This window comes from Haliotis asinina, chromosome 14 (assembly GCF_037392515.1).
Source record: "Haliotis asinina isolate JCU_RB_2024 chromosome 14, JCU_Hal_asi_v2, whole genome shotgun sequence".
Classification (NCBI taxonomy): Eukaryota; Metazoa; Mollusca; class Gastropoda; order Lepetellida; family Haliotidae; genus Haliotis; species Haliotis asinina.
The window spans coordinates 13,002,490-13,029,726 of NC_090293.1; the positions used below are offsets into that span (position 1 = coordinate 13,002,490).

Consider the following 27,237-nt stretch of genomic DNA (forward strand, 5'->3'; position numbering starts at 1 on the left):
CGCCCATAAAATATATTCTAGTTTGTTATTCGACAGAAGAGACTAACGCTGAAAGTAATGTCTTGATGTGGGTGGGAGGTAGGGGTGGGTCGTGGTACTCTTACGAAAGGTACATGGATTTTTTTTATTGGCGCTAGCTATCACATTAATCTATAACCACTCATGGGCCAAATGAGCCGTCAACAGAATGACCCGCACATCCGCCATATCGGACCAGGGGGTGTAGTTTGCCTGTTTTGGTGAGGGTTCGCCTACCGGTCGATCTACCCCCCAGGCAGTATGACTCAGTGGCTGGGGATAGGGGTCATGACCGTCTCTAACTATACACTAACATCTGTAACTTTCAACCTTAAAATGTAATTTTCTACAAACTTCTTTCGATGTTTCAACAGGTCACTAAAACAGCGTTTTGTGAAAAAACTGACAAAGGCTGTGATGCAAATGAAATCATGACAATCTGTATAAGAGAAATTGCGAATGAAGAAACACATGTCACTGTTGAATATATATATTATTTTTGTCTTTAAAAGAGCAACGTAAGAAGAAAGCAGACTCTGTGAGTAGCGCTGGACAATCATCATGTGTGTGGTGACTTTCATCCTTCCAACCTCAACCTGCAAGCGGGAGGTCAGGCAAGAGAAGAAATAGTATTTGAAAATATACACATTGATATAATTGTTTTACGTATTGTGTAGCTTATTTTATGACATTCTAAGCTAAGGTTTACTTGCTAGTAGTCAATGCACTTTTATCACATTTCAGTGTTACGAATAATTTACCACATTGTGTGTGTGAATCTGTATTATCAGTGTATGAAATAATTTTGAAACCCAGACAACCCCAATGTAATAATTTGACTATTTAAATGGAAAATTAATTAAGAAACATCTAAAAGTTGCCAGCCTACAGGAAACGTTACCAGGTTACGGGCTGCTGGACGGCCCTTATTTCAAACACCGTTTTTATGCAAAGCAACTGCGGCAGCATGTTTGTCTCATACAAGGTTAATATGTATTTCATAGCAGTTCCAACAACAGAAAGAAACAGTGATAGATATCTATTCGTCGTCAAGATCATTATACCGTATATATTTACAAATATACCCTCTATTTATTTTCCGGCGTATTACCACGGTTGAAACAACCTGAGCTTGCTTTCAGTGTAGAAATATAATTGGGCATCTGTCGTTCTTTGAATAGTAACTGTTTACTCCTCAAAGCAAATTCATGTAACGAAGCCCCACGTATGGTTTACTTTAAACATTTATATTTGCCCAGCATTGCGAACGGGAGTGATGAAATAGTATGTATACATTACCTTTAACAGAACGTGTTTTTCACAATATAGTCACACGGGCCTTTATGCCTTGGTTTGCTTATTGATATTGAGTGTATGGGAAAAACGCCCTCCCGCCTACTTTTCTACACTCCCATCTACATAAACAGGCAGTGTTGGTTCGTACTGGGCCATACAATGTGTGGTATTTGTCAGGCATTTCTGTGTTCCATTCAGAGTTCCCAGGCCGTGGGCAGAATTAGCTATGGTAGTTTATCGCTGACGAATATCACTGTCAAATTCAGACATATCGAAGTACGTAGGGAATAGCATGGATCCTATAAGCAATAAAATCTCTTACTATCTTAAATGTCCCACACAACCAGCCAGGTGGGACGACGACATCGTTTCAAAAACGTATATATTTGCAGAGCCCCGTGTGTAAATTCACTACCATTTTGAAATCATAGGTTGTATTTTGACCCGCTTAGTTTCCATCACGCTTGAGTCTCTACGCAGTGAGTTTCAGTCTCTATACAATGAGATTCAGTTTCTATACAATGACTTGCTTGGTCTGGAATCTCTGTTAACGACAACTGATCAGTCAGACCTCTAAATCAACTTTGATAGTCTGCGTCTTTTCCCTCCACCCTCCACCCTCCACCCTCCACCCCCCACCCCCTCTCTCACTCATTCTTCTGCAGTGGACCCGTGAAGGTCCCGGGGTAGAATATGCCTTCAGCAACCCATGCTTGACATAAAAGGGGGCAACGCTTGACGTAAGAGGCGACTAACGGGATCGGGTGGTCAGGCTCGCTGACTTGGTTGACACATGTCATCGGTTCCAAATTGCACAAATCGATGCTCATGTTGTTGATCACTGGATTCTCTGGTCCAGACTCGATTATTTACAGACCGTCGCCATATAGCTCATTCAATCATTCAATCTTGTGCAGTGTGTTTACAACTCCGATGTGTTATGAAAAAATAACAACAACGAAAGTGTAATATGATATATGAACAACCATAGCGTCAAGTGTTTGGACCGGATAAACTAGCCGTACTTTCCTGTCTTACTTAAACAGATACTTTTTAATTTACATAAACGGTATCACTGATTTATGTAAGCATTTATTTATGATGTTGTATAACTACAAACATGTGTCTCTTCATATTTCTACCCAAAGTCCGAAAATATCCTCCAAGGTTGGTTATATATGATGTGAACAGGGTAGGTCATGGGAACTCAATCTACACATGGGTGATCGTGCAGCGAAAACACCCGATATGGTTGTGAATGTTATTCGGTGTCAATTGACCCCAGAGAATGAGGACAAAACCGTCATTATCCCACAGGTTGAGGACTATTCATGCAGCCTTTGAACAACCATTGGTCATTTCCATAACAGTTGCTCTCTGTCAGCCTAACAGCAAATGGAGCATGACGAAGAAATACCAGGGTAGGTCTCCATTTAATGGGATGTATCGCTTCATTAATGAATAGAAGTGATCATAGCGTTGAGTGGGTTCCAATGGCACTATAAAAATGACTCCGGAGTATATGTATAATCGGATGACGCGCATTAAATACCTATTCGGATACGCCCAGATTCTGTGAGGCACACACGATTATAAAGACCTTTTGCCAGCCTTGTCGCATGAAAGGTCACTGCCATCCTACAAGTCACGGTTATTAATTTTTTCCAAAACGATATAAGATCAATGACCTTCATTTGTGTACATTTATATGTAGGATATTTGTATATCGTGATTTCTCCCCAAAAGAATTTACATAGCTTTTATTTTGTTCTTCACGTGGGAGCTGAACTGTGTAATGTGATTGACCACACATGTTATAAAACACATTGTTATTTTCTAGCATATATTGACATGTTTCCACGTTTGACAGGGAATGTTTATAGATGTTATGAAAGCGTATCGGACGCTTACATAAATATTTTGAATGACACTTTCGTGGTTTACGAATACTAATGTATGCAAAGATCAGCTTCAATATCTCTGCCTACAACCACGGGGTCTGAGTGGCCGGTTGTTTTTAGTGTATATATATATATATATATATAAGTATTTGTTAAATGATGGGCTAAGAAAACACTCATAAAATCTTTTCCGTGTTAACTAAATCTACTCTGATACCGACCTCAAGAACTGTCTGTTTGATAGTAAATGTACTTTGTAATTATGAGGCTTTACCTCTGACTACAAGAAGTCTTGACATTGGCCTCTGAATATTTTGACGGACCAACTGATCCCGGCTTCGAGGATCTGACCCGATTGGTGTCTGGGACTGATGACAAGCTTCTGATAGTCTTAATTATGTAGCCCGCATAAACTCATGGGGGTGAAATTCGGTTCTAATTCAAAAATATTCTGCCATGTTTTGAGTTTGTAAAAGGCTTCAAAAAGTGCTTGTGTGACAATGGTACAGTTAACCAGCTTCATTGTGAGGTGGAATGGTGATGCTGATTACTGTCACGTCATGATAACAGATGACGTCACAGATGCGTGGTACAAAGCATTTCATTGTATCGCACTTTGTCAGGAGGTATCATCGAAGTAACATTTCCCATTTCAGTTAGTTTCATATTACGCATATAGATACTTTGTCTTATGCGTATGATACATTGTCTTCGCGTTACACGTGCCAGTCCAGGTAATTGCAACCAAACTCATATTATCTGAAGTGACAATATATCCTAATAGGATTTGAAGAATACTGTCTTTTCAAAAAATGTTTCAAGGTATCCTATATATTTTTGAAAAGATCCCTCCGAGTGTTGAAGCTGTTTGGAATCAAGACGAATCATCATTTGTTGTTATCCCACGTTATGACAACAGAACACGCACTAAGTCATGTTAAAAACATTACTAAATACTTCGTGATATCGTTACATATGCCATGTATTAAAATATATTGAACTTTGCACCACTGACCATACCAACCAAAGAATCTTTGTCTCGACGCCCGTGTGACTCACAATGCTAAAACGTCAGGGTGATAAATAACATACACTCACAAATCAGTTGATACGTATATACACCAATGCCCTGGAGCAAACCGCTTAACTTCGTCTATCAGTACAAAACGCAATACTTACCTAACATGTTTGTTTTCATATGTACATATCATTATACATAAATTACTTTATGAGTCTGCAGTCGATGAAATACAGAACGCATGTGGCCTCGCTTCGCCTGTGTGGGAGGGTACACTCAAGCATACGCCTTTCTGCTTACCCAATCCAAAACCGGTTTTCGAAGAAAAAAAACACGCCTGTAGCATTACTATCAGTGATCAATCCTTTATGTAAATTTCAAATGCCTGAGCAATATTGTCAAATAAAATCACAAAATGGCGCGCCCTTGTCCATTCATACCGGGTCTCAGGCCTGACTGGTGCCTGTACGCATTTCAAGAAGTGCAATGTATTTATAGCCGTCCATAAATGTTCATCCAACTGGTTGCAATATTGAAGCGACAATCCTTTCGCAGCCACCCCAATTCCTACTCTGCGTTAAGCGTGAAGGGTAACCGGGGAGCCCCTGTCGAGCGACGGGTATTTTGTGTGGAGGTTGGTAATTATAATAACACAGGAAAGGGAGTCACCTCGCCCAGTGCACCACAGAGGACACTCCACACTAATTCTTCGGAGAGTTTCGTAACTGTTTCCCCATTTTAAAATGTTTCACGTCTTTAGGATGCCTGCTTGTTCATGATCGCTGGATTTAATTAAGAAAGGTAATTATTTATTATTATGTTTTCTAGACATATCTTTCTATCTACATATCTTTTACAGGGAGATATTAATAATGTGTTTATGTAATCAAGAAGGTTTGGGATGAATTCAGTGAAATCAGTCTATCTTCTTGGTGATATTAGTGACCTAAAATTGGACAAAGGGTGTGTTTCATTACTGACAGACACCCTTGCCCCACTGCCTTACTTCAGGAGCCGTTCACGCGTCTGTGAGCACGTGCATCAGTATTGAACAGCCTCATCTTCATGAGCTTCTCACTGCTGTTGACATGATGTAAGATGGTTGCTGCTGGAAGGGTCACCGGTGTGTGTCGAAATGGGTACTACTTCATGATCGGTCACACGCTTTAGTCGCATGCTGGCGATCCGTGTGGGCAGTACCTATTTAAGACTCTGTGTTCAATTTCAGTCGTGAGCCGTCTGGAATCTTTCGGATTTTCGTTCTGAAGAATGCTGTTAGAAGATAGTGTAGCTTTGTAAGGTAATAACACGTTTTATCTTACCTCTTCCAGATTACGTGTCCTTATGTTATAGCTATATGAACATGAGTCTAGTTGTACCAGACATGCTGTAATGTATGTGTGATTAGATATCTTTATATCTTTATATCTTTATATCTTTATATCTTTATATCTTTATATCGCAAATCCATTTGATAAATGAACGTGAAACATGACATTAGTTTTACCGTACCCCGACAAGCCTACACATCGGGCCGAAACTGACATTTAATTTAATATTTACACTGACATGGCATGGAATTAATATGGTACCTTCGTTATGTGTTTGAAAATGCTTCCTACAATTGCATCTTTAACATACTTAAAGCGTCAAAGGCAGTGCTCGGCGGTAACTGCTTTATTCAATGACCCCACCCGAAGCCGGTTTGGGCACGATTCGCAAGGCGGGTGTCTCAGCATGTACTATGACTAGAAATACCGGTACATGTTCTTCTCCGCCATTGTTGATAAACGGGGGATCTATTTTTGTTTAGGCGTGAATGTAAATGGCTTTATGTATGTGAGCGGAGAGTGGAGTGAACACCCGTCATATAACTGAACTGTCGTTTTACACATTCGCGTGTTGAGCCGTGACATACTTGGCTTGTTTTCTCATTAAGACAGATTAATTTCAAATGCCGGTATCGATGTAGCGATGTAGCTCCACATTAACTATATCACATAAGAGTCAAATAAATCAAGGAAAGTGGCCGTGGATCGAATGTTGTTTTACCTTTGTAAGTTGTTGTTGTGTATTCAATCATCATGGTTGTCAGTGAAATCGACAATATCAGTTACATAATCATGAAAATCTTCACTGTACGAGTCTGCCTATGTCAAAAGCATGTGTTTGTGAATCACTGTCTAGGAAAGATGGTTGCAGGTATTCGCGAAAACTGTGTGTATGTCACCCCGTCAGTAGCAGTCACATTAGCAAAGTCTCTTAAACATGAGAATACATGGCGCAAGATAAAAGTAAGACATTTATGCCCCTGGTGATTTAAACGTAGACGTTTCCTGGCCATGTCTACCTTGTAGGCTTCATAAAGACCTTGGATAATGTAACCCTGATCAAATATCCTTTTCAAGAGTCAAATGACGCTTTTCAATATCTTTACAAAAAGAACACTCTCGATTATACCTCATCATGTTATTCGCGAGTGAATTTAGTTTTACACCGCACTTAGCAATATTACTGCGATGTTGTGGCGGTTTGAAAATAATGATGTCTAGACCAGACAATCCAGTGACAAAGAGCATGTGCATCGATCTACGCAATTGGGATACAATGAGATGTATCAAGCAAGTTATCGAGACTGACCACCCGATCCCGTTACTCGTCTCTTACGACACACATGGGTTATTGACGATCAGTTGTAAGCCGGATATTCACGGGTGCAGAATGATATGAAATGTATACACCAAAGACTCCCCCGATAACCCGTTTTACGTCGTTTCTGGCTGTCGATGTTCTTGTACAGAGAAAATAAGTTAGGTATTTTGAGGAAATAACAATGATAACTGAAATTCGCCATTCATTTGCAACATATGTCATATTTGGGTTTTCCGACGATTTTATTGGGATCGTAAAGAGCTACTATTTTACTGTATAGTTGGTCCATGTCTGTATCATTGGCCCATTGGTCTTCCGCAGCCCAGGCTTGGTACTATGCGACAAACGGGGTTCTTAGTGACTGGCATCCATGAAGATCGTGGTTAGAATTGATCTTCAGTACCTATGCTTGTCATAAGAGGTGACTAACGGGATCTGGTCAGGCTTGCTGACTTGGTTGAGACATGTCATCGTGTTCCAGTTGTGTAGATCGATGCTCAGGCTGCTGATCACTGGATTGTCTGGTCCAGACTCGAAAACGTACAGACCGCGGACACATAGCTAGAAGATTGCTGAGTGCAGCGTAAATCTACACTCATTCATTCACGTATTGACATACTCGCCAACATGGTTGATGGTGGTCACCGTGATTAAATTCAGAGACCCATATCACCCACTAGACTCTCTGGTCCAGACAATATGTATATTTTGTTCCACAACAAGGCCATGTTTTCACACATGGAGTAGTTGGCTGTCCTGGTGGCCTAGTGATTGACAGGTTCGCTCGTCTCGGTTCTATTCCTGACCTTGGTACAAGCCCGTAGTTAGTGTGATATTGCTGGAATGTTGCTGGAATATTGCTGGAATATTGCTCAAAGCGACGTAAAGACAAACTCATTAACACCTGCAGTAGTTCTGACTTAAAGCACACCAGCTGTCAAGAGATATGAATTATGAATTGGTTGATATGGTAACCTACAATGACAAACATGCAAACATGTGGGTGCTTTAGACCTTCGAAAAGAATTCGATTGCACACTTGACCAAGGTAAAGACAGTCACTGCTCCAGTGAACGGATTTAAATCAGTTGCAAGGAACTTACGCGTGTCAATATCATCGTGTGCGATTGTGTATATTTTCAGTTGACACGGTCTCGGAAATAGCTAAAAATCAGACAAATGTATAAGACAATGCGTTACAACGGTATTAAAACTTAATCAGTACATGCCCGGTTGTAATTACAAATGTAATACACGCGTTCGTTTATCTATCACAAAGTCTCTACTTCTTGCTGCATCGCTGATTGTGTGTCTTTGGTATCAATCAGTGCATACCCGAGAAGGCCTCAAGCTATCTAATCTTAACACTATGTCTATAAATATACCCATCTTTAGTACAGGATTCTTGACAATCTGGATTTGTTGCTCGTCGGGAGCGGTGTTCAGAATTACTCACTCGTGACGCTTTGGCTACGGTTCGATACCACCGTCTTATTAATCCAGTTATATGTATTTCAATAGTGAGGTGGTGTGAGCGATTGAGGGAATATGCTTTTTAAGTCGGATTCAGCAATACTCAAGCAATATCAGAGCAGGTAGATACCAGAAATGAGCTTCACATATTGTACCCATATGGGGAATCGAACCTGCGTCTTCAGCGTGACCTAGAATTGCCCCATTGCTGACATGCTGATAAAATAGGATATCCGACAATTACATAAAGCATCCCCTTAATCCGTGGTCATAGATTTTAATATATTTCAAAGAAACAATATTAACTCCATAATTATATGCTTTCCAATTTTTTAGAATATTATATTATATTATATTAATACGAAAAGTAATAAAAAAGCTTTTCCAGCACTCACGTCGTCATGTGTGTAGTTATCAGTGCCAGTACGATGAATGTTTAATTTTTGCCAGGACTTCCTGGTAGGTACGCTGAGTGATTGTCAGTCAAGGCATATGAATCGCTAAGCTATTTCAACTGGCTTTTATAGTCTTGGTTTCTCCAACTGTCAATGCCTTTTTATTTTATTGAAGTTCACTCATAGACGAGAACCGGTTAATGTATACAGAGTTCTCAAGCCGCGTGATCATTACGTGGAGTATACTGTGCCCTTGGACAACTAGGACTACTGATGACATTAGACTGACAGCTTTCAGTGCAGTCTTACCACCTCGCCGACCAAGCAGTTATAAACGTAGGCTAAGGTTTTCATTTGCGTTCCTTGTTTCGTATAACGGTTTTGAGGTGAATGCATTCTACTATAAAAAAACAGCATGTCTGCAGAATTGTGGGTGTATGTATTCATCCTTAAAAAACACCGTTTGTTCTCTATGGTGACCTTTGATTTTTTTATGACATGTGGATGGCATATAGTGAGTGAGTTGTTTTTTTACGCCACGTTTTGCAATATTCCCGCAATATGGCGGCAGGACGTCCGAAATGGGCTTCCCACAGCGTACCCATTAAGGGAATCAAACCAGGGCATTCCCCTTGACGAGCGAACACTTTACCAACTGGACTATCCCACCGCCCTTGATGACCATGATTTGAGATCTGACGAATCGGTGACACGATTAATTCAGGTTCCTATTTTGAGTTGCTTAATGCGTTTCCGAGTTCAGAATTAGATTTCTATTTACTTGTCTTCGTGACAGATGCTTCTGTTAGGGCAGGATAAGTTAATATGTGCCGAACACCTGGTGTTAATGACAACTTTCCATAAATACGTACGGGAAATCCATTTACGTTGCTAATACCACAGACGTCTAATGATTCAATTATTGTTGTCCCGGGGTAGAATAGGCCTTCAGCCACCCATGCTTGCCATAAAAGGCGACTATGCCTGTGGTAAGACGCGACTAACGGGATCGGATGGTCAGGCGTGCTAACTTGGTTGACACATGTCATCGGTTTCCAATTGCGCAGGTCGATGCTCATGTTGTTGATCACTGGATTGTCTGGTCCAGACTCGATTATTTACAGACCGCCGCCATATAGCTGGAATATAGCTAGGTGCGACGTAAAAGGAAACTCACTCACTTACTTACTCAATTATTGTTACGGTTGATAAACAAACTGTATCGTACTGAAAGTTGATTTGACAAATGGAGAAGAATTGATTATCATATGTTTACATCTTTATGTTCACAACACATGGATTTTCGGTCTTTCATGAAGGTAGCCCCTCAGTGGTATAATGAAGGTGCAAGACATGTTTACGTAGCTAATCATGTCGGGTGATTGCTGGTTTGTCGCACTCAGCAATATTCCACCTATATCGCGGCGGTCTGTAAAAATTTCAAGTCTGGTCCTGACAATCCAGTGATTACCTGCATGGTCGCTCCAGGTTAGAGATCATCTCAGCACAGTATTGACGTGTGTAAGCAAATGTGTTTACTTTTACCACGCGTTTAGCAATATTACAGCAACATTAAGGCGTTTAACACCATAAATGGACTTCACGCATTGTACACTTCGGGAATCGAACCCGGATTGTCGGTATGAAGAAGGAACGCTGTAACATCTAGGTTAAATCAGTGCCCTAGTTTCAGGCCCATTTCTGGTGTCCCCAGCAGTGATATTGATAAAAGCGCCGCAAGACTAACCCCCGCTCACTCATTCGCCCACACAAGTCACACAGCATCACCGAGAAACCATTCTGTAGTTGTAAAGAAACGGAACATATCCGTGTAACCTTCGATATACGCTTTGGAAGCTTTCATCATTATGTATAATAATCCAGTCGGCCCAAACACACAACACACTTCACTGAACCCCTATTATTTCATGTCCATATTTAAGTATGACTTTTTACAAAGACCCTTACTGTGTTTTGTGTGCCAGGTAATCATGAGGCTCACAACCTGGACGTTAGCCACAACGTTAGTGGTCTTGGTCTGTATCAACTATTCCGCACAACAGACCACAGGTAAATATACTGACAGCTAAAAACGTTTTTTATCAAGTTTGTAAATATTAGACATACTTTTAAGAGATTTCATTATGCGGGTTTTTTGGGTTTTTGGTTTTGTTTTGTTTTTGTTTTGTTTTTTTTTTGGGGGGGGGTTGTTTGTTTTGTTTGTTTTTGTTGGGTTTTTTTTGCTTGGTTGGTTTTTTTGTGTGTTTTTTTTGTTTTGTTTTGTTTTTGTTTTGTTTTGTTTTCGTTGTTGTTTTTTTGGTGGGGGGAAGGGGGGCGGGGTTGTTAGGGGTTTTTTTCTGTCGAGTATATGTCAGGGAGATGGGGATGCTTTCGATTGAGTTACACTGTTGTCTTTCCGTGTATTCTTCCTATTCGTACATATTGCTCCTCACTGATATCTTTTATCGACAGGCTGTTCCGGAGCGTACACAGCTTACTTTGTCGTGGATGGATCAGAGAGCATCAACACCGCCAATTTCGAACAAGTTAGGGGTGCACTGATAACGTTTGTTAATCAAAGCATTACAGCCAACAGCCTTACACGTGTTGGAGTGGTCGTATACAGCAATAATGTGTCTGCTGTCATCAATGCGTCTTCGGACATCACCTCACTAGAAAGCGCAATACGGGCGGTTAGGCATCCCAGTTCAGGGACATTCACACATCTTGGTATAAGAAGAGCAAGAGCTCTTTTAGACTCGGACCTTTCTGGAAACCCACATATCATGATTGTGATGACCGATGGGTTGTCAAACTATCCTGATGATACGAGGGCAGCAGCAGCAGAGGCCAAAAGCTCTGGGATAAGAGTCTTTGCGGTTGGCGTTAATCCTTTGCTTAACTTCCCAACTTCACCGTACAAGCAGCGTTACGAGCAAGAGTTGATTGACATTGCCTCGGATAATTCCACAGCAATACAAATCGAAAACTTCGACAATTTAGCCGCCACTGTCCAAGCCATTGTTCAAAGCTTGTGCAATGAAATTGGCAAGTATTTTAAACTTTAATCTGACTCACAAAACGAATCAAGAGTTTATTGTGTATTTCGGCCATATGGCCCCAAATATAACAGAGTAAACAAGACAAAGTTGACTAAAACATTTGCTCAATCAACAGCTCATCGACAACCGTGTTTGATGACGATAGTCTATATGTGTGGAACGTTTCATTTGTATGGACCCGTGAAGATCCGGGTTAGAATTGATCTTCAGTAACCCATGCTTGTCGTGAAAGGCGACTAACGGGATCGGGTGGTCAGGCCAACTGACTTGGCTGACACGTGATTAGATCCCAACTGCACGGATTGAAGCTCATGCTATTGATCGCTGGATTGTCTGGTCCAGACTCGATTATTTACAGAGCGCCGCCATATAGCTGGAATATAGCTGAGTGCGGCGTAAAACTTAACGCACTCTCTCATTTGTTTTGATTAAATGTTCAAAGAGATGCATGTGTTGGGTAGACTATTTTAGTAACTGAAAATAATTCGCTCTACTTTATTGTGACACTTACTGTTTATCTGTCCTTTGATTTACTTGAGTCGTAATAACTTGTTCTCATCGCGATATGGCTGCGAATTTGCCGATGCGAAGTAAAATTTGAACTCACTCACTCACCTGTAATATGTGTTGCAGTTTCTGTCGTCAGACGCCCTGATGGCGTAACCCTCTTGGTTGGTGGTACGGCGTCATTCACGGTAGGCTTCAACCGACAGCCAACAAGCGGTTCTTGGATAAGATTAACACCTTCACGAGCCGACCTGACAAATGATAACAGATTCGTAAAAACTAGCAACGGTTTTGAGAGGACATTGACAGTACCTGGCGTAACACTCGGTGATGGAGGGACGTATTCATATTCGACCGGAAGCCTCAATCCTCAAGCCATGTTAACTGTCTTTAGTAAGTTTAAATGCACATTCTTTGAATGCCATTTGAACGTTGGACGTGTGTTTAATAGCATGTGATCATTTGGTAACAGATTTTAAACACATATTCTCTTACAACAAACTTTGAAATACTGTTTGGGTGGTGGCGTAGTCAAGTGGCTAAAGTGCGTGCTTGTCACACCGAAGACTCGGGTTCGATTCTTCAATGGGCACAGTGTATGAAACCTATTTCTGGCCTCCCTTGCCTTGTTATTGCTGGAATATGGCTAAACTCGGCGTATAACTGGAAAGAGTTATTCTCTCGCTCACTACATACTGTTTAATTGTATGAAAGATCCATCGCTATATAATACAATGCTCTGTGTTTTATGAACTAAACATTTTACATTGCAGCCCCTTTAACTAATCTGACAAGAACCGTTAGCCAAACAGCCCCTTTCACCACCCAGGTCAGCCCAACCGAGTCAGCTGACGGTTTCTGGTTGAAAGATGGTGTGCCTTTGACTAGTTCTGCGAAATATACCATCACGAGGACAGCTACTGGACGGACTCTGGTTGTGAATAATCTTCAGAGCAGTGATCAAGGACGATATACCTTTAGCCTGAACGGAGTCACAACGGACGGTTATCTGACAATCCCAGGTATGTTTCTTTGTTCATGATTCAGGGTGAATTGTACGGGTCTTTGTTTGTTTGTTTGTATTTCTTGCTTGTTGTTTGTTTATGTTTTTGTTTTTTTTAGTTTGTTGTTTTTCCTCTTTTTGCAAATGGTTCAGATAATAATCAACTGCTTTTAGCTGATCGATAAAATTATATTACATTGGATTGAGACAAGTAGTTATGTAATTATTTGCATGTATGGTCACATTTTGTTGACTGGACGTCCATTCACATGATGAGTCTGTGAAGACTCAGGTTAGAATGGGTCTTCAGCGACCCATGCTTGTCGTAACAGGCAACCAACGGGGTCCCCATAGCGTAACAAATACCCATAATGATGACCACTGGATTGTCAGGTCCAGATTCGGTTATATACAGTCCACCACAATATAATGGAATATTGCTGAGTTTGGCGTTAAACAACAAAGAAACAACAACAAAAATACCATGGCGTGCACCTTTCACAGTACTGTACTTTCACAGGATTGTTTGAGGTCTTCACTAAGTTGACGTCATCGTGTCGTGTTTGTTTCAGCTGTTATTACCTCTGACTTGAGAAATATAACTGTCCTTGCTGGAGCAAATCCACAGTTTGCAGCATTTGTCAGTCCTGCTGGTGTCACTAACGGTGTTTGGACAAAGGATGGAACTGACGTGACAAACAATAACCGGTATGCTAGAAATACAGTGGGTGCTCTACAGTCACTGAGCATACCCAACGCTCAGAACGTCGATGCTGGTCAATACGTTTACAGTGTTGGTGGATCTAGCACACAGGGAATTCTCACGGTTGTAGGTAAGTATCCGTAAATTTGCAACAATTTTAGTAAGGACACAAGAGACTTGACTCAATCTGTCAGCGAGGTTCGTTTTAACAAAAATGTCCAAATCATGTTCAGGAATGAATTAACGTTAACAGACCTCAACACTAAATGTTTCAGCTGACACTGACTAGAATCAAGACATCTTTATGTATGTTCGCAAGCCACTTTGTATTCCGATATTTATTTGTTTCAGGACCACTAAATAATTTTACGAGGAATGTTGGGGAAAGCCAAAGCTTTGAGGTGACCGTATCGCCTGGATTTATGGGTGGATCGTGGTTTAGAAACGGTGTTCCGCTTACCAGTGGTTCCAAGTATGTCATCACACCGGACACAGGTCTTGTCAGACGCCTCACTGTAAATAACATTCAATCAGGTGACGCTGGAGAGTATGTCTATGTCGTTAATGGCGTAGAGTCAAGAGGATTTCTGACAGTGAGAGGTATGTACACATACCTGTGTAGATCCGGCTTAGAATTGGTCTTCAGTAACACGTACTTGTCGTAAAAGGCGAGTAACGCAATCGGGTGATTGCAGTCAGACTCCCTGACTTGGTTGAAACATGTTATCAAAATTACGTCGATCGATACTCATGCTGTTGATCACTGGATTGCATAATCAATACTCACTTCCAGCTGTAATATTGCTCATGGTGGCGTTTACCAGTGAAGACACCTGTGCGCATACTAATATTAACAGATGAACCGTAGTAATATATATCACATTGTCCTTAACTTCAGCTGAGTGGTACTTAATATCATGATTTGGATATGACTTCGACCGTTAATTAAGTTCGCTGTTTCTTGTATAGCAACGAGAGTTGATGGAGGATTTTCCCAGTGGAGCCAATGGACAGGGTCGTGTCAGGTGACGTGTGGTAGTGGGGCTACAAGGAACGAAACACGAACTCGACGCTGTGACTCCCCGGTTCCTTCAGGTGGTGGAGCTCCTTGTGTTGGATCCGCCACCGAAACTAGAATAGTGAACTGTGGCTTGAGCAATTGTCCAAGTAAGTTGTCGCACATCTAAACACTTTTCTATATGTGTTCATTACATCTGGGGTCGTTGAATCCCCATACGGATACTATGTGGGAAGTCTATTTCCGGTTTCTCCCGACCCGATATTGCTTGAATATTGCTAAATGGACAGAACGCCGTACACATTCACTTGCCATTGCAAAGATGTGGATAAAGTATCCCTTTTCACATACTTGTGAGTCCATATGTGATATCAGACTGCACTCAAGGAATCCACATCAGTGACAATTATAGTACACCATGTGGTAGTGGAGGTACGAGTACTGCTGTAGGGCGTCAGTCGAATATCGCTGCACATCTGTCTCTGAATTAACACGCAGTATTTGCTCGACTATACCATAACGTGTGTGTGATCCGTGAAGGTCCCGGGGTAGAAAAGGCCTTCAGCATCCCATGCTTGTCGGAAGAGGCGACTAACGGGATCGGGTGGTCAGGCTTGCTGACTTGGTTGACACAGTCCATCGGTTCCCAATTGCGCAGATCAATGTTCATGTTGTTGATCGCTGGATTGCCTGGTCCAGACTCGATTATTTACAGACCGTCACGATATAGCTGGAATATTGCTGAGTGCGGCGTAAAACTAAACTCACTCACGTGTGTGTACAGATCTTTCCTAACTTTTTTTCTTTATTTCCAAGCGGTTATATTATCATTGTTTAACTAAAAACGATTGAAGACAACGGCAACACGCGTACAATTTAACAGTGGCGACGGGGTTGTCTGGGGGTTAAAGCGTTCGCTTGAAATCCCGGTTTCGATTTCCCACATGGGTATTATGTATGAAACCCGTTTCTAGAATGGCACTACTCTAACACACAATAAACATAAAAAGATAGAGCGAGGTGTTCAACTCACCAACACTTTCTGATATAACAGATCTTCATTGTATTCGTAAATACTATGATTGTCGTAAGAGGCGACTAACGGGATCGGGTGGTCAGGCTCGCTGACTCGGTTGACACAGGTCATCGGTTCCCAAGTGCGCAGATCGATGCTCATGCTGCTGATCACTGGAATTTCTAGTTCAGACTCAATTATTGAGAGTCCGCCGTCTTATACCTAGAATGTTGCTGAGTGCGGTGTAAAACTCAACTCAATTGAATTATTCATAAATAATGTGAATAAATAGTGTGTTCGTGGGGTGAGTTAAAGAACGCAAAGGCAAGTGAAGACACGCATCAGGTAAACCAGTGGTTGGTTGTGTGCGGAGACGATCAACGAATTCACTGACCTTTCTAATTTACGCTGTACGGTTATGTGTCCGCACGGGGGTGTTTAACGTTTGCTGACATAAAGGGGTATTATGTTAGCAGGGAGGGTTTATGAATATTAATGGAAAACCTTATTTCAGAATAATGCATTTGGATTGAAATGCTGTGTCGAATTTTTACATATGATTGCCCTTCAGTTTGAGCTACCATCACCAGAACCATAGAATAATTGAAATGATGTTTTATACATGCTATTGATGCTCCATAGTAATTCCATTGTTATTGAACGAGTTAATGATTTGGTATCACACGAGCGAAAATAAGTCACGAGTTTAATAGAAATGCTATTTCACGGAAACGAGTTTAGTATCCTGTTTATTACTCGCCATCATAATTTTATAGAAACTGCGGCGAAATTACCTACAGTGTGATGACTCTCTCCTTTCCGAGAGTCCAGCAAGGTCTAGTACCATTCCTACAGCGGCAGTAGCATTGTGACGTCATAACCTAAAGCGTTATGACGTCATGCATCTAGCAGGATTACACTGGTGTAATATTGCCATACAAATGTTACACTGCAGTATCTTCCGCGGCGTGTAATAATATAAGGGTAACGCTATTTTTCAGGGCATTGAAAAGACCTCGGGCTTCTGCAAATGATAATGCCCTGAAAAATAGCATTACCGTTATTATAGCTAAAATGAATAGAATTTTCGATAAAATAAGAATAAAGACAGCGGCATCGATTTAGAAGCATTTACTGCCAACAACAAAACGACGGAGGTCACTGACACACTTTTTACAAATATAGGTACGTCATAGAGCAACACAAATGACGTCACTATTGAGAGTGACGACATTCGACCTTGACCTTTGCTCACACTACCAGCCGCCCTTGTTTTCAGTGATCAACAACGTTAGACTTCAAGTCGATATTTTCATTGCTACAATTGTTATGCATAATGACACAGGTACATGTGACGAATGTGAGCCAGGTATATGGTCAGTAATGAACTCAAGTTTAAACGAGCCGAAGGTGATTGAACTTCAACAGCTGAGCTACTTATGACGTCCCGTAACAACGGCCTTGATAATGGCCCGTCGTCAAGCATTGTGCGGGCATTATCAAGTTACAGTAGTCCTCTCATTTCTGATAACGTGTGGTCGTTTTAATGATATTTCTGTCCATTTTAGCTATAAAATTGGATATCAAGCCCTCTCAAGCTGACATTTTTTTTCATAATTCACTGTCAACACGCTACCTTGTTTTATTTTAGCTGATGGGGTATGGCTGACATGGGGGGCTTGGACTGAAACTTGCCTCGCCACATGCGGTGTGGGTGTGAGAGGAATACAACAGAGGGAGAGAGGCTGTGTCGAACCTACTAACGGTGGAAGGCGGTGTTTGGGTGAAAGTCTTCAGACGAGATTTTCAATATGCACGCTACCATCGTGCGCTGGTAGGATTCTATTGCACCGCCTCATTTGTAGTGTTCCTAATATCTCTGTTGCATAATATAGGTATAACGATAATAATGGATGTTTATATACCCCTATATCTTCGCATGCTCAAAGCGCTACAATACCATCAAAAATGCTATACTCCAAGATATATATTGTAGGTTTTGAGAGTCAGTAATAGGGCCCCTTGAAAAGGTCGGTTGTAAAGCTTTCTGCACCAGTAAAGGTGAATGCAGTTCAACAGACCTGTATCCATTATACTGACACCATACTCATACATAATCTTATCATTTTTAGTGATAGTGTGTATCTTTGAACGATCCAAACTCATTAACATCAGTTCCCATAATCCTGTTATTACATATATAAGTATAAAGTGGCAAAGGTGTTGGAAACATGATGTTGCCGTGCTGCTAGCGTCCAGTACAAAGACATATTTAGCCTATTCAAAATCTTGTCCTTTCATCATTTTCCACAACGCTGTTCTTGCAGGCAGATCTCCGTAGTATAGAGTGATCAGTGATATACGACAAAATGTTGTGGATGACAACTTCTTCTTTGTTGTTTTCACAACGTTTCTGGGCTATTCATTGCCACTCGTCAGGTCGATGCTAACTTGTGATCAGTGATCTTGGAAACAATGATGTTACCACGGTAATAACGAGAAGATGACAGGCAGGCAGCCACTGACCATTTCGTTAGAGCACCCTGTATTCTCCTTTGCAGTTGATGGCGGGTTCACACAGTGGACTCAGTGGACCGACCCTCCATGTAACGTGACTTGCAACACAGCAGCAACCAAAGTGAGCACCAGAACAAGGACCTGCACCAACCCTCCGCCATCTGGAGGCGGCAGAAACTGCACAGGCCCGTATGTGGAGGTCAGGACTGTAAACTGCCTTCTCCCTGCATGTCCAGGTAAGGCCGATTATAAACTCCGAATTCAGTTTGGACAATGTCAAGATTATTCCCGGACAGGTCATGATCATATGAAACTAAAGCTTACCAAGAAAGTTTTGTGCTTGAAATGTTTTTCGTCGGCAAATATGGTGTTTTCCTTAAATTATATCAGTTATACAAAACTGGTGAAGCAAAATATCAAAAGAATGTACAATGTGTCTTTGCTATTGATCCTAAACTATGGATATGTACGTTCAGATAGATATATTGTTTTCAACTCAGATCCATAATCTTGATGTTCAGATGTGTGCCGACATAGAGATGAGGGAAGAGCATGACATGTTTGCATTCTTTGGTCCAATAACATTCTTTGGTCCAATAACGATGATATTGATGAAATAACGTGACATTTTATTATTATAGAATTCTCAAAGTATTTGTTTAACCTGGAGGATATCCTGAATCACTTGTGGTAATAATCAAACCAATACATGACCGTTGATAACCTGTATATATTGGAAATGTTCCCATATTCTATGTATATGTGTATTTGTATGTCTGATGAGTATTCTGTTACTTCATTATATCATTACATAACAATGATGTTTTGATGATCTTCAAACTCATCTGGACATTCGTTCATTCATCCATTCATTCATTTATTCATTCAGTCTCAAGTACATTTACGGTGTAATTAGAGTAATTAACCCAGACTATCAAATGCTCACAATGATCTCACTCCCTCCCTCTCTAATAGCCTGACACGTTTCAGTATGACGGAAGTAACAATGGGCCACAGGTTGTGTCCTATGCGCATAAAGATCTAATCTTTCAATTCAGCAGTCAATGGGGCTAACTCTATGCCTTATTTGCACACGATATTAACACCATAATCACTTTACAATATGCCGTGTCAACATTAAAAGCATCCTACAAGGCGATTCATCCAATATCTAAATTTAGCTTACAGACATCCAGCTTAATTTAGCTTAATTTAGCTTAATAACATACAATGAAACGCATACGTTTCTATATGAGGTCACAGTAGGTATTCTTGTTGAAACTTCTTTTTTGTTGTTCATGAAGAATTGGTAAAAGCCATCATCTTCAGGAGCACTGGAAAGCTGTATTTCGGAACATGCAATACAAAACTCTGAACTCATATTGTAGTTAACTTTGCCCTTTAGTGACTTCATGCACTTGACATGCATTTATCATGGATAAATGTCTTATTATTGACTGAATTATGCATTATCAGCTAAATGCTTTTCTCAGCTGCAGTGTCTCAGCTTATAATTCTAATACAGTTTCAATTTGCTAGGATCCATCCAGGTGAAGCTTCTGACATGTATGTGTTTTCGTCGCTTTAACCTCTAATATTTGCGTTTCTTCTTACCCACTGCCCAGTTGATGGTGGGGTATCTCCTTGGGGTCAGTGGTCCCCCCCTGCGTGTACAGATACATGTGGTGTGGGTATCTTCGGATTTTCTGTTCGTCAGCGGCAATGCACTAACCCTCCACCAACAGATGGTGGGAGAGATTGCACTGAACCACTGCAAGAAACTGGAAACCTACCATGTACTAGTCTTCCCCTTTGTCCGAGTGAGTGATCAATTCACATGGGTTTGCCTGTAATACAAATCTTGTTATTTTCATATAACTTACGAATGACTGTTGAATTAACTGTTCTGTTTTATGCTTATTATTTTCCATTTTTACACATTCCTGCATGTGCTTCCACCATGGCTTATTTGATCTATGTCATAATTTCCTGTGGTATGTAATACCACCATTTCATTGCGTCTGCCGTAAGCATGCAGTCAAATGCATGCCATTAATACGCTTGCTTTCATTTATATATATATTCAAAACTAAACCCGTTAAACGATGCATTTTTACATAAGAATGTATTATATATCCATCCGTATTTACAAAATATTACCGTTGTGCATAACCCGTACTGAACACTACGCATGCATTATAACTTTTTATAGACATTCACTCTCTATCTAAACTAAACAGTACACGAGGCAGTTCTCTTTTAAGTAATGAAGAGTGTAATTGCAGAAAACTAGCGTTACCCAGAATTCTTTTTCAACCACAGTTGACGGAGGATTTACTGCCTGGACTGCGTGGAGCCCGATCGTGTGTTCCAGAACATGTGGAGCCAGTGAAACCGCTACAATCAACAGGAGGAGGACCTGTACTAACCCACCTGTCCAGAACGGAGGAAGAAACTGCACTGGCGCTTACGAAGAATTTCTTGTAGTAAACTGTGGTCTCCCTCGTTGCCCAAGTACGTTGTTGACCATTGTTAGAGGACAAATGTTCGCTCTGTGAAGATACGGGTTACAATTGATTTCCCGCAACCCATGCATGTCCTAAAAGGCGACTGACGGGATCAGGTGGTCAGGCTCGCTGACAGATGTAACCTTATCCCAAATCCGGAGATCGATGCTGCGATTGTTAATCGCATTATTGTCTGATCCAGACTCGATTATTTACAAACCGTCGCCATAGAGCTGGAATAGTGTTGAGTGCAGCGGTAAACAACAACAAAACATACAAAACGGCAAACGTGTGACATTGTGTATGTACACGGTTGTCCTACTGCATTGTTGGTAATTGCATCATACAACAAAACAAAAACTTAATTTGTTACATTGCAGTATCTCTCTGGGAAGAAGACATTTTGAAGAAATATGTATAAATACTCAAGTTCAAATAATAATCATCGCGGAGCCTTGACTATTCTAAGAAACAGATTCATTGTGTGGTAAGGTTGAAAAAAATGCGATAGAATGTGTATGGACCACTGGAATTCGGGCATGACACCAGGTGTTCGGAAAACGCTAACATTACTTCAAAAACATGAACTTTTAATGTTAGACGTCATTTGGTCATTATTACATTTTGAAATATGTTCCTCTATATTTCCAAGTATAGCTTAATCTATTGACCACTCCTTCCTTTCTCATTCCTTAAATTGGCGCTCTATAAACCAATATTGTCATTATTACAGTCGATGGTGGATTCAGTGCATGGACACAATGGGAAAACGTCACACCATGCAGTCCCACATGTGGCGCTGTTTCTACGAGGCAAGTCAGGCGAAGGAGGTTTTGTAACAGCCCTGTCCCATCCGATGGTGGTAGAAACTGTACCGGGGCTTTTGAAGAACTCACACTTGTAAACTGCGTCGTTGGCGGCTGCCCACGTGAGTACTGTAGTTTGCATGTCAAAGTATTTCATGTCTTACTGTTTATTCTACACTGCGAAACAAATACATACTCACGAAATAGTCAGAGTTGTACAGTCGCTGTCAGCAGCGATATCTTATGGATGTGGAAAGTGTTTTGACGCTCCTGTTTCTATAAAGGAATAGAATTTTCGTACTTTGGATGATTTGTCCCTATGTGTCCAACCAGTTGGTTGGTCTCTTATTTGGAAGGGAAGGCCGGGTAACTTAGTGGTTGAAGTGTTTGCTGCTTGCGCCATAGACAAGGGTTCGAATCCCCACATGGGTACAATGTGTGGTGCCCATTTCTGGTGTCCCCCGCCGTGATATTGTTGGAATGTTGCTAATACTGCTTAAAACTAAACTCACCAACTCACTCTTACTTTGACGTTCTATATTTTTCATTGAAAACACGCATACGTGTATGTTGATAAGATAAATAACCGAGAGCTTTGAACAACTGATAAATTCCAGCTCTGGTATATTCCAGGTGATGGGGGTCTATCTGAATGGACTCAGTGGTCTGGTCCTGCATGTACCCAGTCGTGTGGTCCTTCATTCAACAGGACAGAGACAAGAACTAGATCATGCACCAACCCAACGCCTTTGAACGGTGGACGCGACTGTTCACTACTGGGGTCCACATTTGGCGTTCGATCAGTGAGCTGTGGTCTTCCTAACTGTCCAAGTAAGGCATGCAGAAGTCATCTGATCTAAGATATTACTCAGGAACATTCTTAAACTCAGGGGAACGCCCTTCTTATCTGAAATAACCTAGATGCACTTAGGCAAATGCAGTGGCCGTTAAAGTGTCGACGTTAAAGAAAGACATTACTATGTTAAGTATCACTGAATGGTATTCATCTTTCTCATATTCTCATGACAAAGTGTATTGTCATGGTGAAGAGATATCCAGATGATAAGGAAACACATAAACACGTAACACATAACAGATAAGGGAACACATTTCCAGATAACCAGGACAGGACAATACAAAGCGTACAAAAAGCCCTGGAAATGAATATGTAAGAGGATACGATGTCTCCCTTCTTTCGAGTCCATCAGCATATTATACGCGGTGAACATGATTCGCATGTTCCACATCTCTCCCCGTTTTTGTTTGAGAAACAATTGTTTCATAATACACGATCCATGTTTGCAGTTGATGGTGGCATCACGCAATGGAGTCAGTGGACCATTCCCGCCTGCCCAGAAACCTGCGGACGTTTTGCTACTAGGCTTCAAGAACGATTCAGGACTTGTACAAATCCCACACCAGCGTTTAATGGAGCTGACTGCCCTGAAACAAACCGTGCAGAAAGTAGACGCACCTCCTGTGGTCTTCCGGACTGCCCAAGTTTGTTTGTTTGTTTATTTCTTGTTTAAAGGCACACTCAGCAATACGGCAGCTATACACGGATGATACCATTTATTGTTCAGGTTCAGAATGAGGTCGAAATAAGATATTATGTTTACTAAAATATATAAGTAAACGCAGCGCTACCCTAAATATGTATTCTATGAGAATGCGAAAATACAGTTGAGTCAATACTTTGTAACATTTCCTGTTAGTGGACAATACCGTTGTAGACCCGTACAGGTCACGGGGTAGAATAGGCCTTCAGCATCCCATGCTTGCCATAAACGGCGACTATGCTTGTCGTAAGAGGCGACTAACGGGATCGGGTGGTCAGGCTCGCTGACTTGGTTGACACATGTCATCGATTCCCAGTTGCGCAGATCGATGCTCATGTTGTCCATCACTGGATTGTCTGGTCTAGACTCGATTATTTACCATAGCTGGAATATTGCTGAGTGCGGCGTAAAACTAAACTCACCCACCCACTCACTCACTCAATACAATTGTGAACATTGGAACAAAATCAATGCTACTTGTAAAAAAGTTTACTTAAGTACAAATACAATTTTCACATTGCTTTTCAGTTGATGGAGGTTACACTCAGTGGTCGTTGTGGACCCAACCTGTATGTACAGCGACATGTGGGCCAAATCAAAGTGGGTCAGTGTCTAGATTCAGGACATGCACCAACCCCTCACCACAATTTAATGGCAGAGATTGTACTTTGCTCGGATCACCAAACGAGTTTGCAACCAGGCTCTGTGGACTTCCTAACTGCCCAAGTGAGTCCTTTTCTACTTTTTGTTAGTTTTAGTTAATTTATCTGATTTTACTTTATTTTATCCTATTTTATTTCTTTATTATTTTCTGTTTTACTTTTCCACTTGTTGGGGGTGGGGGGTGCGGGACAATGGGGAGGAGTGTGTGTGTGTGTGGGGGGGGGGGGGGGGGGGCTGTTGGGTATTGTATAGTATAGTGGTTGTTATTTATTCACTTAGTATGTTGTTTATAAAATCTGAATATGCAGATACACTGAAGTCCCCGGGCTTATAGGCATTATAGGGTTTATAGGCATTTATCTATGTTTTGTCAACAAAGTGTTTGGAGTGCTTGTAATCAGTGGAATTTCATCCATATAGCTGCAGCAATTCCAAATTCAACAGCTGTTGATTTCTGATCCACCGTGCGTAGCCTTGTGGTTAAAGCGTTCATTCGTCACGTAGAAGGCCCGCGTTCGATTCCCCACATGGGTACAATGCGTGGAGCCCATGTCCGATGTTCCCCTACGTGATATTACTGAAATATTGATTACATCGGCATTAAACCACACCCACTGACTTACTCTGGTCTATCAATCACTTGATTGTCTTGTGTGTGAAGGGTAAGCGTCCATGTGAAAGATTAACCCTGCAAACAGCAATGAAATATAATTACTTCTTACGTAATGTGATTGCTGGACATGGTTACCCGTTTGTGGATGCTGGTTTTCCCACTCATTTTCCGAGGTACATTCATATGACTTCACAAGTATTTTCTTTTTCTTTTTTCTGACTACAGCCAAGACCAGCTCTCTCTTAGCGCTGATGCTTCATGCTCATTTCAGTTTTGAGTACACGTGAACATTTACGGGTTAATGTGTATATTTTGTGACCTTTTTTAAGAGATACTATAATGTAATGTTTAATTTGAGATATCGTCTTATAGACAATATCATTTTGACCTGTGTGTAGAATTATTATTTTTGTGTTTCTTTAGTTGACGGGGGTTACACTCAATGGACCCAGTGGAACATACCTGCATGCGGTGTGACATGTGGCGCAGCCACGAGAAATGTAACTAGGACCAGATCATGTACTAATCCATCGCCAGCTTTTAATGGTCGCGATTGCACTGTACTTGGCACTTCATTTGAACAAGTTACAAGAAGCTGTGGACTTCCGAGTTGTCCCGGTAAGTGATAAACCCTTCCCTGTAAGAATTCACAAAAGGTATAACTGTCAGGACAACTGATGGTCAGCCAGACGTTTGTGTATCTGTTTGTGTTGTTAAACAAAGTTCAACCAATGAAGATCCCGGTTAGCACTGATCTTCATTAACCCATGCTGGTACGAGGCGAGTGGCGGGATGGGGTGGTCAGACTCTCTGACCTGGTTGACACATATCTTCGTAAACGCATCAACATTGCGTAGATCGATGCTCATGCTGTTCATCACTGGATTGGTTATTTACATACCACCACCATATAACTGGAATATTGCTGAGCGGGGTGTTAAACAACAATCAATCCCAGTTCATCAGTTTCTTTCATCTTCGATGGTATGATGGGGTAAACTTTGTAGTTAAAGCGTTCGCTAGTCACGCCGAGAGCCAAGGTTCGAACCCCCACTTGGGCACAATATGTGAAGTCTGTTTCTGGTGTCCCGCGCCGTGACTATTGCTAGTATAATGCTAAAACCAAGTTACTCACTCTTCCTTTGTAGTCGACGGCACGTATACACAGTGGAGTCAATGGAGCAGCCCGCCCTGCAATGTGACATGCGGACTGGCGGCAAGAAAGCTTGAGACAAGAATTCGAACCTGCATCCAACCACAGTTCGGAGGATTACCCTGCGTTGGGCCATCTCTTGAGAATAGGGACGTTTCTTGTCAACTGAGTGCATGTCCATGTGAGTAAACATTTAATAATACCAATTAAAACGAAGGAGTGATTGGATTTACAAGAGTGATAACATACAAATGATGAAGCCAAGGAGGAAACAGATGGTGAAGAGAAATTAAGGGAAAATGTGACAATTTATTCCATTCCCTTGGAAATGTTTCATCTGTTATCTTACATACCTTACGTTTTCTCATATACCTTGTCACTGGCTCTGGTCGCGGTACATCATAGACATCACATCATAAACACATACTTCATAGACAAAAGCACATAGTACCAAAGTGCTATGAAGTCTGCTTTCAGCATTTATTTGAATTTGAACTTCATATAAATACACAACGTAATTATTATAATACCATCAGTCATACTGACCAATATCCGTGAAGATCAGAATTCAGGAAGAAATGATTTCCGATTTTTAGTGTGCAATACTTGAACTTTCCCCTCTTGAAGTACCATAATTTAATATCTGACACAATCATAAACATCGTGTTCTTCCGCTCCACGATCATGACATCATTGGCACCTCTCTCCCACCACGATCGTTCCATATTTACACTTTTTCAAAAGTCCTGGAACTTTTCTGTGACAATCTGAGAGGAAGTTGGTGCTTCAGAGTCAGTGAAGAATTCCGTACCTGTCCACCATCAGTCATCACTGATTTTCAGCCAGAACTACTTCCATTTCTTTGGATGTAAGAGCATGTGTACCGGCACATATACTGAGGGGAAAAAATAGGGGATCTCAAGTCTTACAACGCTTGTGAGGAAACCTTGGAGGAAAATAAACACGCGTCCTTTCATGTGACCCCTTAATTTCTACTTAGTATATATGAAGGTCATTCTTTGACGTTTTAAAACAATTTGATTGGGAGTCAAATCTGCAGCATTATTTAGTACATCAGTACATCATGCTTCAGACACACCTTGACGCCCACGACAGTGTTGTTCAACATAAAATATATTTCGCACACCTGATAGAGATTGATTGCAAATGCAATTTTTGCAAAGTTTGTTATTGTTATTTGCATCGCTGAAATGACATAACTAAAGTGATTGTTACAAGAGGTACTTTGGAACTTCCTTGTAATGGCATCGTGAGTGGCTTAGCGATATCATATGCAGTGTTACCAAAAACAACACTGTCTGGTCTATTGAGAAAAAAAAAGAGAAAAACAAGCACAT

At 41.1% G+C, this 27,237-nt stretch overlaps 1 protein-coding gene across 2 annotated transcripts in view; it reads left to right on the forward strand.

Moving 5' to 3' along the window:
* Nucleotides 1-4,669: 4,669 nt before the first annotated feature.
* Nucleotides 4,670-27,237, forward strand: part of LOC137261075 (SCO-spondin-like) — a 58,706-nt gene continuing 36,138 nt past the window's right edge. Inside the window, exons 1-19 of one of the 2 annotated variants that reach the window (XM_067798742.1) lie at nucleotides 4,670-5,034; nucleotides 5,462-5,533; nucleotides 10,739-10,823; nucleotides 11,226-11,801; nucleotides 12,449-12,715; nucleotides 13,096-13,344; nucleotides 13,898-14,158; nucleotides 14,380-14,628; nucleotides 14,998-15,195; nucleotides 17,713-17,895; nucleotides 18,623-18,814; nucleotides 20,204-20,398; nucleotides 20,901-21,092; nucleotides 21,819-22,013; nucleotides 22,525-22,722; nucleotides 23,197-23,391; nucleotides 23,979-24,176; nucleotides 25,150-25,344; nucleotides 25,875-26,060. In XM_067798742.1, coding sequence (XP_067654843.1) covers nucleotides 10,745-10,823; nucleotides 11,226-11,801; nucleotides 12,449-12,715; nucleotides 13,096-13,344; nucleotides 13,898-14,158; nucleotides 14,380-14,628; nucleotides 14,998-15,195; nucleotides 17,713-17,895; nucleotides 18,623-18,814; nucleotides 20,204-20,398; nucleotides 20,901-21,092; nucleotides 21,819-22,013; nucleotides 22,525-22,722; nucleotides 23,197-23,391; nucleotides 23,979-24,176; nucleotides 25,150-25,344; nucleotides 25,875-26,060 — 3,808 coding nt within the window. In that variant the 5' untranslated portion in view covers nucleotides 4,670-5,034; nucleotides 5,462-5,533; nucleotides 10,739-10,744. The remainder of the gene's footprint in view (nucleotides 5,035-5,461; nucleotides 5,534-10,738; nucleotides 10,824-11,225; nucleotides 11,802-12,448; nucleotides 12,716-13,095; nucleotides 13,345-13,897; nucleotides 14,159-14,379; nucleotides 14,629-14,997; nucleotides 15,196-17,712; nucleotides 17,896-18,622; nucleotides 18,815-20,203; nucleotides 20,399-20,900; nucleotides 21,093-21,818; nucleotides 22,014-22,524; nucleotides 22,723-23,196; nucleotides 23,392-23,978; nucleotides 24,177-25,149; nucleotides 25,345-25,874; nucleotides 26,061-27,237) is intronic. The other variant, XM_067798743.1, reaches the window with a different exon arrangement.